The following is a 22,191-nucleotide window of genomic DNA, read 5'->3' on the forward strand; positions in this document are numbered from 1 at the left end:
TGTCAAAGAGCCACAGTGGCTGCCAGTTTTCAGTCTAGGCACTTTCTTCATTAATAATCAATTTTTAATGATAATGGAACATACCATGGTGTCTTGATTTTAAGTGCCTTGCATTTTAATTGTTTAATTTCTAACCAGCAGCCAAGCAATATTGAGATGTAAACCAAACCCACAGATAACCAGGCTTCCTTAGATCCAAGAACACTTACAAGCCACAGAATTAAATAAAATGTTTCATTAACATATAAGTACATAGAAGATTGGTTGGAGTGAAAAGGTGGCATCTCAGTTAGCTGGTAATCTGTCTACTTGCTTTGCATCTCTGTATTGTCTGGGTGCAGGAGGAGGAGGTTGGGAGCATGCACTCATACAGCGCATTGCTGCATCCACCACCTGGATTTGGACCCGAGTGCAGCAGTGCAATGGATGACACTTGAGCATCATAGCTAGAGTGCCAATCCTTCCACCGACCCCCAAGGTTTCCCTGTAAATTGGAGGACCTGCTTGTAGGATTGGATGCAGATTAACGTCATACCCAGGATGGAGCAATTGCAGGTTAAGGGCCCAATGGAGCAGAGTCACTTCTGGTGTTTACAGGATTTGAACCGGCAACCCTCCAATTGCTGGTCCAGATCCCTAGCCTCAGAGCCACAGGTTAAGGGAAAAAAAACAGTTAAGAAAGTCACTTATAAGTTAGGCAAAAGAAGACTGTTAAATTAACAGAAGTAACCGGTCACTTATCAAAAAAGTAGCAGGAACAAAATCCTGCAGCAGCTATGGTCCTCCATGGTCTCAGGATGACACCCCAGTCATAAGGGATACTTTCAAGTTACAGACCCCCACCCACATCGTGTATTCAAATCTAATATTTGTACTTTCTATGTGTAACACTTTACATTGACGTATATTACATTTTATCTGCCAGAAATCTGTGCAAGTCCCTCTGTAATGATTCAGATAATTCTAGATCATCTGCCCCTCCGTCTAGTTTTGTATCATCTGCAAACTTAACCAGATAGTGATTTATATTTCTATCCAGATCATTTATCTATACATATTAATAAAAGGCAAAGCCCTCACTGACTCACTGACTGACTGACTGACTGACTGACTGACTCACTCATCACTAATTCTCGAACTTCCCGTATAGGTGGAAGGCTGAAATTTGGCAGGCTCATTCCTTACAGCTTACTTACAAAAGTTAGGCAGGTTTCATTTCGAAATTCTACGCGTAATGGTCATAACTGGAACATATTTTTTGTCCATATACTGTAATGGAGGAGGCGGAGTCACGTATTGCGTCATCACGCCTCCTACGTAATCACGTGAACTAAAAACAAGGAAGAGATTTACAGCACGAGTCAAACGCGGGAACAAAGGTAAATGACGTTAATTTTTGACTGTCTTTTAATACTGTGTAAGCATACATATTAACACGTGCAATTAAACGTGTGCATTTACGGGGTGATTGCTCAGGCTTAAAAGCTCGCCTTTTACTAAAAAGGTAAATGCAAAACTATTTTCAATCATTCTATGATCTGCTTCTCACAACTGAAGACACCGTGTCTGATGGTAAATGACGTTAATTTTTGAGTGTCTTTTAATACTGTGTAAGCATACATATTAACACGTGCAATTAAACGTGTGCATTTACGGGGTGATTTCTCAGGCTTAAAAGCTCGCCTTTTATCAAACGCGGGAACAAAGGTAAATCACGTTCTTCACTGTCTTTTAATACTGTGTAACCATACATATTAACACATGTGCAATTAAACGTGTGCATTTACGGGGTGATTTCTCAGGCTTAAAAGCTCGCCTTTTACTAAAAAGGTAAATGCAAAACTATTTTCAATCATTCTATGATCTGCTTCTCACAACTGAAGGCACCGTGGCTGATGTTACGTCACTTGCTGTCCGACCATAAGCGTTACCTGGTAGGTAACCGGACACTCACTTCACTCCCTTACGGGAATCGAACCTCTGAGGTTTTCTTTTGTTCTTAATTAAAATTTAAAAGCAATACTTCACCGCTGCTAAGCCCCTCTAGCGCTGACGTCCCAGGTTCGATTACCGTAAGCAAGTGCAGTGAGTGTGTAATTACATTCACGGCATTCGTAGTCTGATTCACAATCTGATTGTATGGGTGGTTACCTACCAGGTAACGCTTATACTTGGCCACCAAGTCAGGTCGAAGTGATCACTTGAGTAAAGGCAGCTTCACAAAAAAACAGATCCTTAACAAACTGTTATTAGTATATTTTCCCTCAATTTAAAAACGTTTTATTTTCTTCTTAATAAAAATTTAAAAGCGGTACTTCGCCGGTGCAAAGCGCGTGGATTTGACCGACTGACACATACAGACATATTCATGAGTGCAGGTACTTCGGAAAGAAAGCACCGTGTAAACCTAAAGTTTAAATTAAGTTCATAGACCTACAAAACATTTACATTTACATTTACATCATTTAGCAGACGCTCTTATCCAGAGCGACTTACAACAGTGCTTAGTAGTCTACGACTGTTCTTCAGTCTTTAAGGCTAGGATTAAATCTACTGTCATTAAACAAGTTACCGCTGACCAAGTTGTATACAAAACCCTGCTAGAAGAAAATAGTAAGTTAGTACAAAATTTTTTTTTTTTTTTTTTTTGAAAAAAAGGGTAGAAAAAAAAGTATGGGGACTTTAGTCCAAGTGCTGTTGAAAGAAGTGTGTCTTCAGGCGACGTTTGAAGACAGTGAGGGTCTCCGCTGTTCGTACAGCAAGAGGAAGTTCGTTCCACCACTGAGGAGCCAACACTGCAAAGAGTCTTGATGCATGTCGTTCTCTTCTTTTAAGTAAGGGTGGTTCGAGACGTGCAGTGCTTGATGTTCTGAGACAGCGAGAAGTGACACGCTGCTTGACCAGTGCTGATATGTAAGGTGGTGCAGCTCCAGTTTTGGCCTTAAAGGCAAGTGTTAGGGTTTTGAACCTGATGCGGGCAGCCACAGGGAGCCAGTGCAGGTTCCGCAGCAGAGGTGTAGTGTGCAAGAATTTGGGAATATCAAAAACGAGTCTTGCAGCTGCATTCTGGATCAGTTGAAGTGGTCGTGTTGCCTTTAGTGAAAGTCCAGACAGCAGAGAGTTGCAGTAGTCCAGCTTAGAGATGACCAAGGTCTGGACAAGAAGCTGAGTAGCCTCTGTAGTGAGAAAGGGGCGGATTCTCCTAATGTTGTAAAGGAGATATCTGCAGGACCTGGAGAGGTTGCTGATGTGTGGAGAGAAAGACAATTCTTCGTCTAGAGTGACACCAAGACTTCTTGCCGTTTTTGAGGGGACGATAACCGAGTTGTCAAGAGAGATTGCAAGGTCAAGATTCGGAGATGAGTTGCCTCTGATATACAAGAGTTCAGTCTTGCTGGGATTCAACTTGAGGTGGTGGGAAGTCATCCAAGAGGAGATATCAGCAAGGCAGTTTGAGATGCGGGTTGAGACCTGCTGGTCATCGGGTGGAAAGGAGAGAATGAGTTGACTGTCATCCGCATAGCAGTGGTAAGAGAATCCATGTCCAGCTATTACCTTCCCAAGAGAACCTGTGTATAAGGAGAAGAGAAGGGGTCCTAGGACAGAGCCCTGAGGAACACCAGTGGTCAGTCTTCGTGGAGCTGACTGGGAGCCTTGCCAGGCAACCTGGAATGTCCGGTCAGCAAGGTAAGAAGCAAACCATTGCCAGACAATGCTTGAGATCCCAAGACTAGTGAGAGTTTCCAGAAGTATCTGATGGTTGACCGTGTCAAAGGCTGCAGATAGGTCCAGAAGTATGAGGACTGAGGACAGGTTGGTAGATCTGGCTGTGTGAAGGGTTTCAGAGACAGCAAGAAGTGCAGTCTCGGTAGAATGAGCTGCTGTGAATCCAGACTGGTGAGGGTCAAGAAGGGCGTTATTAGATAAAAACAAGTTAAGTTGGTTATAAACTGCTCGTTCCAGTACTTTAGAAAGAAAAGAGGTTGCCATTCATTTGAGGCAAGATTGCTTTTCTTCTGTACAACTATACGTTGCATTCTCAAGAGTGTGCTTGCACGGCTTCAGATATATATATATATATATATATATATATATATATATATATATATATATATATATATATATATGTATGTCTATATATAAATATGTAAGCTTATAAGTACTGCCTTACTTCTCTTTAAGAAAGGAAGATGTAATGATACTTGATTTGAACGATTCCATGTCTTCCTGGGTTTGCGTAGCTTATTGTCAATATCTTTACACCTGTTTTTAACACTTATTTACTGAAACGGGCTTTCACGAAAAAAGTTAGGGCTTTGCTACAGGATACACCCTCCACAAGTTAAGCAAGTAAAAATAAAATATTTATTTCTGTTTTATTTAAACCTTTTAAGTTCGTATGCATAGCCCCATTTGGCTGTTTAATTTTTTTTTTTCTTTCTTCAGTAATATTTAATCTCCTTAAAGAAAAAGAACATATCCATTTAACTTTTTTTGTATCTCTTTAGTAATATTTTAGTGTAAAAGGATAACCAGTATTTAAACCTTTTATGCTACTTTATACATTTATTTTACACAATGTTGAAAAATTAATAAGAAAGCTACATATTTTGGCAGCTGCTGCTTTCATTTTCAATGAAATGAAAAAAGCTCTCCAAGACAAAACGTCAATGAAGAAGAAACAGTTTGCACTATCTAAAAATCAGAAACCCTCATTTATAAAAGTTTGCTGCAGATGACTTAACTGAAAATAAATGAATAGTTCCTATGTGTATAATACATATTTATCTATTTTACTTATGCCTTTATTCCACCAACTTACAACATCTGAGGTACAATTTGTTACATTACTTTTGTTTTTTGCAGCACAGGCAGGTGAAGTGACTTCCTCAGGGTCACACAGTGGTGTCAGTACCAGGATTTGAACTGACAAGCTCCGGGTTTACTGAAATATTACTGAAGAAAGAAAAAAAACGAAAACGGGCAAATACGGCTATGCATACAGATGTCCATCTGTCCATTATCTAACCTGCTATATCCTAAATACAGGAGCCAATAAGTACATATGTATATATACAGTATATATATATATATATATATATACACAGTATATATATATATATATATATATATATATATATACAGTATATATATATATATATATATATATATATATATATATATATATATATATGTGAATGTATGTATGTATATAAGTATGTCTATATATATATATATATGTAGATATGTAAATTTGTATATGTATATATATGTTTATGTGGATGTGTATATGTGTATATACATATGTATATGTAGATATGTGTATATGTAGATATGTATATATATATGTATATGTATATATATGTTTATGTGTGTGTGTGTGTGTGTATATTATATATATAAAAGACAGCAACACTCATAACAATGACAACACAATTACATTGACAATCATGTTACGTTATTTTTAAAATGTTTCCTTTTTTTTTTTTCATAACCTCTTTAACACACTACTTCTCCGCTGCGAAGCGCAGGTATTTTGCTAGTACATATTATATATATGAAAAAGGGCTGTAAGCTCCAGCTGATCCCTGAGGGACACCACTTTTAAATGGCCTAATTCTGATAAGATTCCTTTTCATCATAACCCTTTACTTAATAGTATTTAAGCAGAGAAAACCCAAGCAAAATGACACCTTTTATTGGCTAACTAAAAAGATTACAATATGCAAGCTTTCGAGGCAACTCAGGCCCCTTCTTCAGGCAAGATATATTTGAAACATTTTATTTAATTCTGTGGCTTGTAAGTGTTCTTGTTCTGCCACACCAGTCATTTCTTTAATTTTTTTCTTTTCTTTTTTGAGATCACCATCCAATCCGAATGACTTGTGGACCACAGCAGATGAATTTCTCAGACCTTCACTTTTTTCTTTTCAGATATTTTATTGATTCAAGCATTGTATGAAAGACACAGGTGCAAATTGGATCTAAGGAAGCCAGGTTATCTGTGGGTTTGGTTTACATCTCAATATTGCTTGGCTGCTGGTTAGAAAATAAACAATTAAAATGCAAGGCACTTAAAATCAAGACACCATGGTATGTTCCATTATCATTAAAAATTGATTATTAATGAAGAAAGTGCCTAGACTGAAAACCTGCAGCCACTGTGGCTCTTTGACACCCCTATGAGAATGACCTAACAGTCATAGTGGACTCGTCAATATCAACATCCAGATGGTGTACAGAAGCCACTAAGAAGGCCAACAGAATTAAATTCATCTAATTTCTAATACCATTCTAGACATTCTAGGGCCTGAGTTGCCTCGAAAGCTTGCATATTGTAATCTTTTTAGTTAGCCAATAAAAGGTGTCATTTTGCTTGGCTTTTCTCTACATTCATAATGGGTAACACGGTACAACACCCTAGTACTACATAGTATTTAAGCTAAATTTGCACCTATCTACACTTTGATTTTCCAATTCCTTTACTTTGATGCCAAGCCTCTCTTGTGGGACCTTATCAAAATCCAGATGAATAATATCATATGCACCTCTCTGATCATATGCTTTTGACACTTCCTCATAGAATTCCAGCATGTTAATAAAGCACAATCTCGTCTGTCCGAAGCCATGACTGCTCACTAATACACCTGTTCCTACCAAGTGATCCTCAGTCTTTTCCTTAATAAATCCATACATTAATTTACATGTGCTGGAGTTTAAGCATGTCAATTTCATATGTAATATATGCATCTTAATTGTAACAAACATTTGAATGTTTAAATTGGAATTGTTTGGAAACATAAGATGGAAGACAGTACCGACTCAGTATTCCAGTGCAAAGACATTGAGGTGGCAGACTTAGTAAACATTGGGGAGGGCTGTCCCAAGCCATTACAGCTCAATTTGGTATGCTGCTCCTGAAAGAAACTGCAAGCTTCAAACACATATTTCTCCAAGAGAGTCTCATGGACCGACATTTACACAAGTAATTGAACTGCACATTCAACATTCAGAAAACGACACAGCGCTGTTTTACAACAAAACCCATTACATCTTCGTCCCACCAGTGACTACTCCTGTCTTGTATTCATAGGCTTCTACTGTGGCAGGAGGCTGGGGGCCAGACCCTGCCAGGACGCCTGGAAAGACCGGGAGGCAGCTTATATGTACCCCAGGCCACAAGGGGGCAACCTCCCTGGATAAAGAGGGGACCACGGGGACGGACCAAGGAGGCTCAAACCCATTGGGGCCCCATGGCCGCTGCCAGGGGGCGCCCCGAGCTTCATGGAGCCTGGGAGATCTGCACTTCTGCCACACCTGGGAAGGTGGAGGAAGGACCTTCCAGGGACGCCTGGAATGCTTCCAGGTGCTCATGCGGCACATCTGCCACGCCAGGAAGTGCCGCAGGAAGCTCATCAACAAGCACCTGGAGCACATCCGGGTGACAATAAAAGGGGCCGCCTTCCTACAGTCGGAGGGCTGGTGTCGGGAGGAAGGAGACAAGGCTTAGGAGAGTGGAAAGAAGGCAGCCCGAAGAGGAGCATTGGGAGGCTCAGCAAGGAGGGTAGTTGGTGCTGGAAGCACTGTGTGTGGTGCAGGACTGTTTATGAACTTGGAACTTGTAAATAGTTTAATAAATCGTGTATGGTGGATTTAAGAAGGTGTCTGTCTGTCTGTGGTCGGGCTGGCTTCCACACTACATACAGAGATGCAGTGATAACGGTGCTCAAAGCAACAACCATGATTTTGTGTTTTTTTAATTTGTCCTCCTTACTGTAAAGAAATGACAAATTCAAAGATGTCTTGCACTGAAAGCAAAGTGAGTTAGCAGAGCACACTGTCTATTAAGTTGTATCAGGATGGAACTGGTTTTATTAACTTTGTGAATGTGGGACACATTCAGGATAGATATCTGTACACACTCATATCTGATATGGATTGTTTATAAAATTAATTTGAACATTAAAACAAAAAAACCAACACCACCACTCCCTTCACTGGGTATGTTAGATCAACTGTCTTTGCAATCAGATCTATTTTAGATTCCTTTCATCCTCTCCTCTGTTGCCTTTAACACATTTTCTTTCTTTTTATGTATATTTTCATCACTGATTTGTGCATTTTTTTTTATCCATTATGACGCGCACAGTGCTAAAATAAAATTAAAACTGTGGCAATATCGTACTGCCATTAGCGCAATTCTTTTAACTCAGCTGCACCTGCTGAACGCAAATGTTGAAACTTGCACTTTGGATTGAGACATAGTGAAAATTCATTTTTAAACTCTCTCAGGTTACATTTCAAGACTGTAAATCTCCTGGCAAGCATCTAAAAATAATTATTATAGTTCAGAAGGAAAATATAACCACAGTCTCAATAACACAGAGTTCCTGGGGAGACATGAATGCCATGTTGTGACTCACACATATTACACAGTACACGACTGCATTTTATTTCTACAAATTCTGATTGACAGCACGTTGTTTATGTGTCAATAACATAATAAAGGCATCAGTAACTATCACTTGAAGCATCTTGGCCTTTAACACAACATTTTACACTGTGGCTTCCTAATTAAGATCAACTCAATAATGAACTGTTTCCTTGACATATTTATTTAGAAAGTAAGAGAAGTATCTGTTGCATTTTGATTCAGGCTCTGCTCATTATGTGATTGCTTATATGATGGTCTGATCAATTAGGAAGCCATTCAGCTTGGAGAAGCTGTTAATGAGGGTCTAAAATTTCCTCTTTGTTAATGAGAAGCAATGTTTGAGCGCTCTTATACCTGTGGTGCCAACTCTCCATTTGTAATTATTTTTGCAATTAGGCTCCATTTTCTGTTGCTGGTGGCATTGTGGATCATCTTTTTTCGCAGAAGTTCTCCAACAGAAATATATTCAAATCCATAGCGCTCAGCAATCTTCAGACTCTGGGTACCTTTTCCACTGCCAGGACCACCTGTTGTGTTAAAAAGGAAATAGGTTGTTGTAGAACATAAGGCAGTAACTTCACAAATGAACTACTGTATAAATGTTATTGTTCTTTTTTTTTTTTTTTTAATTATCATCTGGATGACCTGAAACAAAAACTCTCACCAGCCAATCAGAGGACTCACGTTTGTGGATGCTTCAGTATAGTGTCAGGCATATGCGATTAGGAGGCATCCCCAAGGTAAGCACTACCACCCTGGGCAGAGAGGGGGCGCTCTTGTTCACACACTCTCTCTTTCCATTAACAGTTAAGAGAAACTTTGAAAGGAATACAAGTGATGTCACATGATTACCCACCCCTTCTGGAAATCCTCTGTACAAAACTGACCAGGACCGGAAGGAGACAGTCAGTTGTTGAATACCAGTGACTGAGACAGAATGCTCAGAAGCACAGCTTGCTTTTCTTGTTTTAGCATTCTCACATGCTATTTATTTTGACCGATTTTCCCTCATTTTCTCTGGATTAAAATGGGGACAGGCAATGGTTCTCCAATACTCTTTTTGGCTTAAGGTCTGCTATTATCACAATACATTTAGTGTTTATGCCCTATTTTAAAGTTCCTTTGCTCCTTCTCTCTATTTTCCCTTACTGAGCAAGGAACACCCATAGACCTGCTTATCTATCTATCTATCTATCTATCTATCTATCTATCTATCTATTATGGTGGGAGGCTGGTGGAGGTACCCACCTGGGATGCCTGGAAGGACAAGGAGAGGGACTATGCCTTGTCCGGACCACGAGAGGGCAGCCACCCTGGTTTGTATGGTGGCCAAGGGAACAGACCATGGAAGCTCATCACTATAGCGGCCCGTGGTCACCGCCAGGGGGCACCCAGATGCCTGAGAAGTCCTGGACGTCAGCACTTCCGCCACACCCGGAGGTGCTGGTGGAAGGAAAACCAGGGACACCCGGAGTGCTTCCGGGTGCTCGTGCGGCACTTCCGCCACGCAGGGAAGCTCATCAGGAGGCACCTGGAACACATCCAGGTGGACTTAAAAGAGGCCGCTTCCCTCCATTTGTTAGCTGGAGTCGGGTGGAAGACGACGAAGCTCGGAGGAGAGGAGTGGAGGAGGTAAAGACAGGACAGAGAAGAGGCCTGGACTGAGGGTGCTTGGTGCAGGGGCACTGGGTTGTGTGCTTTGGGACTGTGTAAATAGTGTAAATATGGACAATAAACGTGTGTTGGTGTTTGAACCATTGGTGTCTGCCTGTCTGTGTCGAGGCTGGTCTCCACACTATCTATCTGTCGATCTATCAATTACCTAATCAGCCAATCGGTGGCATCAGCGCAATGCATAAAATCATGCAGATAAAGATCAGGAGCTTCAGCTAATGTTCACATCAAACACTAGAATGGGGGGAAAATGTGATCTCAGTAATTTCAACCATGGCATGATTGTTGGTGTCAGAAAGGTTGGTTTGAGAATTTCAATAACTGTTGATCTTTTGAGATGTTATGTACAACAGTCTCTAGAGTTTATTTGGAATGGTGCAAAAATATCCAGTGAGTGGCAGTTCTGGCACTGCCGATAAGAGAGGTCATAGGAGTGTGGCCAGACTGGTTTGAGCTGACAAAAAAGGCTACAGTAACCATTCTCTACCAAAAAGAAAAGCATCTCAGAAAGCATCAGCACATCCAACCTGAAGCTTCAGGAAATCTGCCAGGAACTGGGATCAACTACCCATATCCAGGTGTGCAAAGCTTATAGAGACACACACAAGAAGACTCAAAGTTGTAATTGCTGACAAAGGAGCTTCAACAAAGTACTGAATTAAGGATCTAAAAATTTATATGAATGAGAGTTCAGTTTTTTATTTTTAATAAATTTGCCAACCTTTCTGAAAACATGTTTTTACTTTGTCATTATGGGTAGCTCGATGCACAAAAATGGCAAATTTATCCATTCTAAATTAAATTAACAACACAATAATCCTGTGGACTATGATGTTTGTGGATGACATTCTGATCTGTAACAAGAGTAGGGAGCAGGCCAAGGAGATCCTGGAGAGGTGGAGATATGCTCTAGAGAGGACAGGAATGAAGGTCAGTAGGAACAAGACAGAATACATGTGTGTAAATGAGAGGGAGGTCAGTAGAATGGTGAGGATGCAGGGAGTAGAATTGGTGAAGGTGGATGAGTTTAAATACTTGGGATCAACCGTACAGAGTAATGGGGATTGTGGAAGAGAGGTGAAAAAAGAGAGTGCAGGCAGGGTGGAATGGGTGGAGAAGAGTGTCAGGAGTAATTTGTGATAGATGGGTATCAGCAAGAGTGAAAGGGAAGGTCTACAAGACGGTAGTGAGACCAGCTATGTTATATGGGTTGGAGATGGTGGCACTGACCAGAAAGCAGGAGACAGAGCTGGAGGTAGCAGAGTTAAAGATGCTAAGATTTGCATTGGGTGTGATGAGGATGGACAGGATTAGAAATGAGTACATTAGAGGGTCAGCTCAAGTTGGAAGGTTGGGAGACAAAGTCAGAGATGCGAGATTGCGTTGGTTTGGACATGTGCAGAGGAGAGATGCTGGGTACATTGAGAGAAGGATGCTAAGTATAGAGCTGCCAGGTAAGAGGAAAAGAGGAAGGCCTAAGAGAAGGTTTATGGATGTGGTGAGAGAGAACATGCAGGTGATGGGTGTAACAGAACAAGATGCAGAGGACAGAAAGATATGGAAGAAGATGATCCGCTGTGGCAACCCCTAATGGGAGCAGCCGAAAGAGGAAGAAAAAATAAAGTGTGCAGAAAGTGAAAGGATCTGAATACTTTATGAATTTTGTGTTATAAATAAACATTTCTCAAAACTCCATTAAAATGAAGTCTGTGTAGAATGTCTAACCAGCAGGATGTTCACTAAAATAAATCCAACCTGTTTTCACAGGATACTGACACAGAGAATGACAGCAGAGAAATCTAGATCAGTAGAAGGAACATTTTAAAGTTTGCATAAAACATCACCAGTAATCACCTCCGACTGGATCGCTAACTCTCCCTTTTCTTTATGATGTTGACTTTTAGAGCAGAATACACTTACTTTTTTTTCCAGAACCCCTTTCCTTGTCTGGTCTCAAAGGACATTCATTCACACTTTTAGCCTGGCACATTTATTGTTCTTCAAATGCGGTAAAGATATATTTGCTATTTTTACAATATGAGCATGAAGGTAAAAAAAAACCAAAAGTGCATGAAATTTAAGCTTTAAACTGAAATGTAATCAACCAGTGTTTACTTTCAAATGTAAATTATTCAGGAAATAAAGTACTGCACCTTGTTGCTAGTCTGCAGAACCTAAGACGGCAGGCACCAAATTAGAGTGCAGCCTCCTTCATTGGAAAGAGGGGAGTGTAAAAATAATCTGTCTTTTGCTTTCCTTGAATGAAGTGTAAATAATTGTGGAAAAATTATTATATGCACCATGTGAACAGATAATTAATGTAATTCAGTCCTGAGATTTAATTTATGAGGGTGAAATAGTTCAATCTCCTGAGCTCATAATAGAAAATAAAGCTCGCTGGAGACATACTCTCTTATATTTTCTGCAGAACGCTCTTAATCTTGGTGTGCGGTGCTAAGAGCAACCGTGTGTACTATGTAATGTTTTCTCTCCAGATGTTGAAAACTGTCATTGCATATGTTTCCTAAGAAAGATAACAGTTTTTGAACATCTGTCATTTTTCATATCTAAGGCTGGGTATTGAAAAACAAACTAATGCCAGTATCTCTCCTAAATCCAACATGTACTTGCCCCTTCATATATGAACTGAGTATCAGCATCCATTTGTTCATCCAAATTCATCTCTAAACCCATTGCATCCAGGCAGGGTAAAGAAGAGGATGGCACCTATCCCAGAAATATCAGCACAGAGTAGAAACTAAACCTGGTTAGAATCCAAATAAAACTATACCAGGAACAGATCATTAGATCTCTCACATTTAGTGAATTTGAGCCACATAACTGTACATTTTAAATGAATAATTTACTAGTTTCAAAATTTCTTAACTGTTTTCCTTCGCTTACTTAAAAATTATGTATTTTAAACCAGTCTATTCATTTATTACTGTAGGAACACTGCCATTAAAGTTTGAAAACTCTCGTAGGTCAGACTAAGTGAAAGCAAGCACCGAGATGCTTTGCTGAATGTTATGGTAAACTAGACAAAGATCTTAATACAAGGATCACAGCAGAAGCCAAGTCGTGCTTTGGTCTAAATTAAGCATTTCTCAGTAAGAAAGAATTGCTGGCAAAAACAAAAATAGCTTTTATGAAAATGGTGTATCAGTGTTACTCATGGGCTCACACATGAGCAACAGAGAGAAGATACTTGCAGAATGTTGTTGGAAAGACCATTCAAGACTGGATATGAAACAAATCATTAGAATGCAGGTTAAGACAGAACAGCTTGAATAAATGACCAAGAGGGATAGACATAGGTGGTACAGTCACATCATTAGAATGCTGTTGTGATGTGAAATTTTGCATACAACTTGATAAATATTTTGTATGTCTTTATTTGTAACTTAGGCAAAGCAATGTAATATTAGGGTTACATTAGTGAGAAGCATTCATGTTTACCCCCCTTTTAGGAATGGGTCTCTTTGAATTTTATCATAGGGTTGGAGGGGAAGTGCCTCAAACCAGTCTGGCAAGTGTTTCTCTGCTAAAGTCTCTCTCTCAGCACCCTGCAGGAAAGCCAGGATGCCTAACTGCCAAGCTTTACCTTAACATATGGTTTTGGGGGCAGGTGTGAAGGTGTTCTATCCCCCCATTGGTCTGAAGTATGGCTATTTGGAATTGGCTTGTATCAGAAGCCTTTAAGTATCATGAAGTCCTATTGGCTGTAGGGGTTGGACAGAAAACCTATAAATTTGCTCACTCCCTCTCTCTCTCTCTCTCTCTCTTACCAAACTGATGAAAGACCATCTCACACCATGAACTGAAAAGGACAACACAATGAAGAGCACAGCTCGGCAGCCATATTGAGACAGGCATGCGGCCTGTTCTGAAGAAAGCTGACCACCAATGATGCCTTAACTAGAGACATTTTAAGTAACTAACAAGTCCGTGTGCAACCTGAAACAACACATTACTATTTATCAGGTTGTATGGTTGCCAATATTCAAATGTACTTTGCATATTGTTATTATTTATGAATACAAGGGGCTTTGCCCCCTGCTCTCTTTGTTCGCCAACCCCTGTGTTTGGTTAATCGGATATACAATTTAATTTTTTTTTTTCTTTGGAATTGTTTCAATTTCATTATTTGCACTTTTACTTTAAAGCTTCATTAAAAACAATATTTTTTGGAGACACATTGTGACAACGCAACGTATAACTGCCCGTGAGTGAATATTGTTTCTGTTTCTCTAATAAATTATTCGACTTTTTATAATGTTTGTCCCTGTGATTTATTGATTGTCATAGCAAAAGCTATTCTCACGGTAAACTGTAAACATTTTAATATGAATGGTACATCACAATCTCCTTTGGTGTGTAATTTTATTCGCGGAATATATACATTACCTTTCTTTTTGCCTGTTAAAATTGCATTGCTTCTCCGTGATCATCAATATACACCTGACCAAATTGTGTATTCTTTGAAATTTAACTTGTCGTTGCCTTTTGTTTGCGGTAATGCGATCGTTTCTATCTTTTCTTTGATACTGTAGCGACTGACATGGTAAAGTGTCACAAAAGTTTTACTTGAACAATCGCCGACTTCCTAACCCCAAACACAACTTTATGGAACCCTCTCCAACGCCCCCCCTTACCGCACCAATTAATACCCTACTATCAGTCTTCCGTGATGTACTCCGCCCTCCCTCAATCAGACCTAACAGTCACTTAAAACCAAAAAGCCCTCAACCTGGCTGGGATGCTACAATACTTTCGAATTTTACTGCTTTCATATTCTGTACCTTTCTCTGCATGTGTATCATGCCATTGCTTGTTTGAGCCTTTCGAATTCCACTGCTTTCATAATCTCTTATCTGCCTATTTTTCTCTCCAACACCTTTGAGTCTCTATTCTCCGTATTGTCCTTATACACTTTATATGTGCTGAGAGCTCATGATCTATGTATACTACGTGCTTTTACACCACTGAGTTTTTTTTGATGGGTGTGCTCTTATATAATATCTTTTGTAAGTAGTGCGTGTCTTGCAAGAATCTCATGTTCCACGTCCCCGCGAGACAGCCCTGGGACAATCTCTTGGCACCAAGTCTCATGTTTATGGTCCCCACGAGACGCACCGTGGCAAGTCTCTTTTGTCTAGTGCGTCTTTTAAATGTCTTCCGAAAACATCCGAAAAGATCATGTATTGTAGCCTTGCTTTTGCTTTCCAGGATTTTTTTTTTATAATATAGAGAGATTATCAATAATACATTGTTTAAATTGTAACTTAACTCCTGCTTGTCTTTTACTACACCATTGCCTGAGGTTATAAATGTAGAAGGGAAGGTGGGGAGAAGTTATATGGTACAATACCTTATAAACAGTGGTAAGTCTGTGAGATTTGAGGCATTCTGACAAAGGCTACATATTAATAATACAAAAGGGGAGAGTAAAATATTGCTCTACCAAGACAAAACAAATACCAACACAAAGACTTCAAAAGCAAGGCCTGAAGGTGAGCAGTGAAGACAGAAGGTCAAAACAGTCCAGAAGGATGAACTGGGATGATTTTGTGGAGCTTCTGTTTTGAGAAAAACGGATATAGCAAAAGTGAACAGATACAATATTGAAGGAGAGGATCGAGTGGCAATGGTTTAGCATGTTCTCTACGCCAACAGTTGGAAAAGAACTGGATTAAGTAAAGTGAAGCGAAGAAAAATATATACATTTATAAAAATGCAATAATTAATCCACACATATGCCTATGAGGAATGGAATACTTTCATTTATTCATATGCATGTGGAACTGGTTTACAAGAACTCGAGAATTGACATTTTTATATATTTTGCTGGCTCTTAGCCACGCTGAACTTAGTAAGTTGGTTAAAAAATTAATAGATGAAATTAGACTTCAATAATGTATCTTAAGAACATTTAAAACATTTTTGATTAATATTGAAATCATATCCTGTATTACAGGATATATATACACACACACCAGTAATGGCAGACTGCACAATAGCATGCAGTGAATATACTTGACTTGAGGATTCCTAGTTTTCAGACTCTTTTCTCTGTACATTTAACATTCATTTGCTCAGAGGTTGATGCACTTGCTGCTTCCTGAGCAGCTCTTCTTTTCTCTACTCTAGCGTCCCGCTGCTTCTCTTCTTTTGGCAGCATCTTTTCACCTTAAAACTGATTAAGTCAGTGTTTGTGTTGCAATTGCTTAGTACGTTTTTCTTTAATTTTTCACTTAAGCGGGCACTTAAGTCTTCAATCTGCCTCAAAAATGATTTAAGATATAAAGAGGTAGGGGAAGTGATGGTAAAATTGGTAGGGATGAGAACGGCGCCCATATGCATGCGTCGCACGTCTGCCCTGCTGGCCGCTGCTGAAAGCTGATTCTACAATAAAATAAAATAAAAATAAAAAGAGGAATAAGGATCTGTGCTGGTATCCAATCCCCGTCACTGCCAAAAGAGATCCTACTCTGCTGTGCCCTTAACCAAGACCCTTAACCTGTAATTGCTCCAGGGGCACTGTACAATAGCTGACCCTGTGCTCTGACCCCAAGAGGTATAAGAAAACTAACGAATTCCTAATACAAGAAATTGTATAAGGCAAAATAAAGAACAAAAAAAACAAACAAAAAAAAACCTTGGAGGTCAATCATCACCACGAAAGTGGATAGTAGACATCACATAGTATATGTGTACCAAATTTCAAGTCAATAAGTGAAATGGTTTGTGAGCTACAGCTGATTTAAAATCATGGACAGACAAACAGACAGCCATGGTAGCGTATTATAAACGAAGATATATTTTTTTACCTAAAATTTGTAAAAATCATGACTGTACACATTCTACATTTGAAAAATACTTTAAAGATATATAAATATAACTAACATCCATCCATAAATTATCTGTACCCCATTTACAACAATGTGAGCTAGAGCCATGATTTGCACAGCAGGAATTAACCCTGGACATGGTGTTAGTCCATCACTGACTACACTCAGCACAAAATCCTCACTCGCTCGGGGCCATTTTATAATTGCCAGCTAACATAATAAAATAATCTGCTGGATGAAGACAGTAATCAGCCTGACACAAGAATGACCCACTTAACAATCATTTGGGTAAACAGCCACACTTTTCTTAAGTCATCTGCCACCACTTACACCTACAACTTCTTTATTCTCCCTCAACTTTCATCAGAGTTCTCCATATCGACAAAATAACTCAGCATCCTTATGATAAGACTTAATACCTCAGAAAATGCTATTTTTTCTGTTATCTGTTCAGCTTGTCCTACCACTAAGTGAGCCTGCACATCTACATTATTATTCTTGTCTTCAGCTCTTTTTAATTTTTCACCATCACTGGTCTCTTCTCACTCTAATATGCCAAACAATTTAACCAATAACTGGTATATGCTCTTCAATTCAACACCAGAGAAGCTGTCCGAGTCTTTTGTTATGATCTCATATGACAAATATAGGCATTTGTGAGAATTCAGCTTGACATTGTATCAGTTAGTATGCAACTAAACATGTTGAATGGGTTGTTGTAACTAAAGGCTTCTATGAATCTATAAGACCATAATGTCCAACTTGTGCTTGTTTGCCTACAGTCTTATAATGTAGGTGTGTGTAGACACTGCAAATAAATTTCCTTCCAAAATTTGCCTCTTAAAGGCACCAAATATACTATAGAAATTTGTCAGGTATTCAAAACTGGAAGAAAAGGATTACCTCTTTAGTTATTATAAACACATAGAGTACATATACACATTTTACAGTAGATTTTTTTTACCCAGCTATCTGTTTTCCAAAATAGTAAATTATCCAATCTCATAATGTAAGTAAAAGTAGCACCTTTGGGACCTTTGTGGCTTCACTCAGCATTGTTTTGTACACATTATATGAATTGCTGATGACAAGCTCTGCCGTACTGAATGGATGATTCCTTTCGAAACTTTTCTTATATAGGTGTATTAATAAATCCAGTAAGCATATTACTGACACATTAGACTCATTATTCCAGTGCATAGGAGGGCAAAGAATCTTAAGGTTTGGCTTGTTTATATTCATTTCTTTACTGTGTTAAGGTTTACAAGTTAGACTTTAATAGTAACATATAGTCTCCTATAGGAGAGTGCACAGATTGTTTTTTAAATTATTTAAACCATGTACACACCAACAGATACGGCTAATAACCATAAAACAGTGATGTTTGCTTACTGTTACGTGAATCCTGTTTATATACTGTATGTTTGTCAAACAAACTGATAAGGAGTCAATACATTTCACATACGTCTCAACAACACTCGATTTACTTACCAATAACAAAAATTAACTTGGGCCGTGGTCTGTTTGGGTCAAACACATCATATTCCTCAATCAGCTCAGCAGTTTCAGAAAGATCTGAATCACTCTCAATTGAGAACTGATGGATAGGTGGTAATCGATCATAGCGGCGATAAGGAAAGTTGGAGCTATCAGGCAACACTGAAAGATAAACAAGTAGAAATATAATTTAGTAAGAAGCAACATATTACTTAATAATCTTGTCTCCCTTCTGATATATCCATCTTTAGTTGTATTGTCTCTTTTGCTGGATGTTTGGTGGTCTACACCAGAAATTCCCGTTTCTCACACCATTAATTGTGTGTTTACCATTTGTGATTTTGTAATAATATTTATAAATGTGGTGTATTGCTAACAGCAACAATGCTAAGACAAGCAATTTATTTTGCCAGGTGGAAATAACAATCTTCTACTGTTTGTTAGTGAAATGTATTAATTTGGACAATGTTTCTCTTATCCAATACAATTTGAAGGAAGGGGGACCAAATAGTGATGCTTTTGTTACCCACTGGTATATTTATTCTTAACTCATGGACCTTTGGTATTCTTCTTCTGTCTCTTCAGCTGAGTCTGTCCATATTACCTCCTGTACTCTCAAACTTTTATTAGGAAATGGGCTCCTTTTATTGATGCATCGGTGGCCAGATGACAGGTTTGGTGTCAGTATTCTTCTGTTTTTCACTATGGACTGAAGAAACAGACATGTCATCCTTCCAGCACAAGGCCTGGCCCTTGCTACATTCCTTTTAAATGCTTCCAAGGAAAGGCAATCTCAGTCTAGTGATCATACTTTTCAATCATGTCCATTATGCACACAATAATTTTAATCTTTATATTAAAAAGGCAATAATAAATTACAATGATTTTAGGTTATTAGGATTTTTTGCTGCACAGTACCCCAACAGTGCTTCAATAACCCATTCTTGAGTTATATTAACAACTCAGTCAAATTTCTGTTTTATGCAATACATGGTCAATCGAACATGCTGCAGAACATGTTGGGTATGTGGTATTGAGATGATACTGACAATGGCTGCTACAGAAAAGCACTTGCAGGATATGAAAAGTCCAGAGGGATAGATAAAAAAAAAAAAAAAAACACACACACACAGGAGAGACTGGTAGATGGTGCATCATGTCATTATAATGCAGATGTCAAAGCTATGTGATGTTTACAGATGTTGTACATTGTGAACCCGGTAATGGCCGTGGACTCTAGGCTGATAATTCACAGAGGTAAAACGCAATTCAGATCATCCATTATCAATTATCCATTGATCATTTGCTACTGGAAAATGCATCTGAGCTGGTGTTGGACTTGATCAGTCTGGGCAGCTGTAGATAGGTATTGAGTGGGTTATCATCAACAAAGAGCCCCTCTTCTCTCTTGGGACTGATGGCCACTGTATTTACACATGAAACTGATGCAAACAGGTGCACAGTTGAGGAAATATTCTGTAAAAGTGTACACCCGAACAGCAAGTGTAATTATACAGGACACCATTTCCATTAATAACCCCCCAACTATGTTAGAGGGAGCTTAAACCTTTCCTGGCTGACCGTGTTCCTAGACCTACTCCCAACAGAGAAGGTGCTTTGCCATCATTTGTAATCTGCTCCATATTCTTCCACTGATCCTTCTATCTCCAGCCACTGTCTTGTTAATAACATCTGCCTCTTTGAACCTCATTATAGACTAATAACATGAACATTGTGTGTAAATTTTACAATACATTCTTATTTACAACCCGAGCCACCAAATGTTTCGCTTTTGCTAGCCAATTTTCCTTCTGCACACACCATGATTCATATGATGCCCTGTGTGATGTGTTCACAGCAGACTGCTTTGAGATGGACTTGGAAGAACTGTACACCCACAGCCTTGTGGAACTGCCAATCCCCACAGTGAACAAATAAATCACATTTCAGAAGACATGATATAATCAGATAGGGAGAGCAAAGAATCCAAGAATATTGATCTGCTGGATTAGCATAGGCCTCTACTCCTACATCCTTAAAAACAACAAAGCAACAAAAAATGAAAACTCTTTTGATCTGGGCACATTTTCTTTCTCATGTAACAAAGTATACATGAGCAATTCAGGAATTTAAGGCAAGAGCTAAACAGAAGCAAACATTAGCAACACTCTTGTTTTGGTAACACTTTCTTAGCAGCTAACACATTTCAATTAAGTAATGATGACAAAAGATTCAGCACAGATTAAACGATTAAGCCTTTCCCTTCTGCCTCCTTGAAAATTGATTGCAAAAAAGATCAAAAAGACTGTCTGAGTTTAATTAACTTTGCAAAGTTTGGTGATAAAAAAAAATCCTCATCTTATTTCGCCTCCACAAGCATCTCCATAGCTAAAGAGCACTTAGGATCATCGCACACTTCACTGTGGGTGACTCGTCACAGTCAGAGTCACATAAATGCTGCTGTATATACAGGATAAGGAAGCAAAAACAAGGCTGTTCCAGATGTTCTGATCATTGAATTCATTTCCTTTCGAGGCACTGCGCAGATGCCCAACTGCCTACGAGTCCTGCAGCGTCAAATCCTCTAGGACAAAGCCTGGAAACAATGAGGAATGACTTAAGAACATTTATGTTAGGTAGAATGCCCAGTAGGAGCTGGGTGGTCTTTTGGCCTTGGAACCCCCATAGATTTTTGTTTCTGTTTTGTTTTGTTTGCTTATCTTTTTGGCCTCTCAGCTATCATCAGACTTATCTTTAGAGACTTAGAATATAATATTATTTATAAGGACTCCACTTTTTGGTGATTCGTTGTGTGGTAGGTGCAGCAATGCACTGTATCAGTGCAAGCTACCAACATCTCTCTCGCTCTCACTTTTCAACTAATAATATACCTATGTTATGTAAGCTTGCATTGATTTATTTTTATTACTTATTCATTTTAACTAATTTAACTTGTTTTTGTTTTTTGGTCCTTTCTTTTTGATTTTCTTTGACATCTTGTTAAACACTTTGAGCTACATTCATGCATATGAAAATGCGCTGTTAGTTTGTTTTTCATGAAAAATACACAGAATGTCTAGTCAGGTTTTGAGGTCTACCCTCTGTTGCAAAATTGATAATGAATAACATTTTTTAGAAAAACAAAGAAAACACTGTCTGTGCCGTGTATGATCATTATTTTAAAGATATCATCTGTCTTACCATTTCTGAAAAATGATCTCCTGGATTGGCCTCCATTGAGTGGGGGAAGGGTTTTTTTTCTCCTGTCCAACAAACGTGTCCCACCTCACTTTGTCTGTCCCCCCAAGTTCTCGGACCTTTTTCAAGCAGCCTTCCATGTACTCAACTGGATCATCTGGTCTGTAGTACATCAATCCAGTCAGCAGACTCTACAGGGGGAATAACAGATTGGAGAATCATAATTATTTAAACATTTGGGACAAAGTCAGTCTGGGTTTGTCAATGTTGGTTGGGACATGTTGATTATTATTTAACAATGCTGATACAGAATCAGAAGTTAGAATCCCAGATTGCAGACTGTTTATGTGAAGTCTATGTGTTTTTTTTTTCATACCAAAGACATACAGTGTAAGTCAAAAGTTTGGACACACCCAGCAATTTTCATGTTTTTAATAGAAAGTGATTACTTTTTTTATCAAGACGCCAACAAATTGATTTAAAAATATAGCCACTGCTAATGGCTATTACTGCTTGAAATGACACATTTAGAATTTA

General features: G+C 38.8%; 1 protein-coding gene across 1 annotated transcript in view; it reads right to left on the reverse strand.

The window, feature by feature from the left end:
* ak5 (adenylate kinase 5) overlaps positions 1–21,842 on the reverse strand; it is a 480,651-nt gene extending 458,809 nt beyond the window's left edge. Inside the window, 4 exon segments of the mRNA XM_028811187.2 lie at positions 8,789–8,961; positions 18,451–18,618; positions 21,658–21,715; positions 21,717–21,842. Of these exon segments, the coding sequence (XP_028667020.2) occupies positions 8,789–8,961; positions 18,451–18,618; positions 21,658–21,715; positions 21,717–21,827 (510 nt within the window). The 5' untranslated portion in view covers positions 21,828–21,842.
* Between the last annotated feature and the right edge of the window lie 349 nt (positions 21,843–22,191).

This window comes from Erpetoichthys calabaricus, chromosome 10, assembly GCF_900747795.2.
Source record: "Erpetoichthys calabaricus chromosome 10, fErpCal1.3, whole genome shotgun sequence".
Taxonomy (NCBI): Eukaryota; Metazoa; Chordata; class Cladistia; order Polypteriformes; family Polypteridae; genus Erpetoichthys; species Erpetoichthys calabaricus.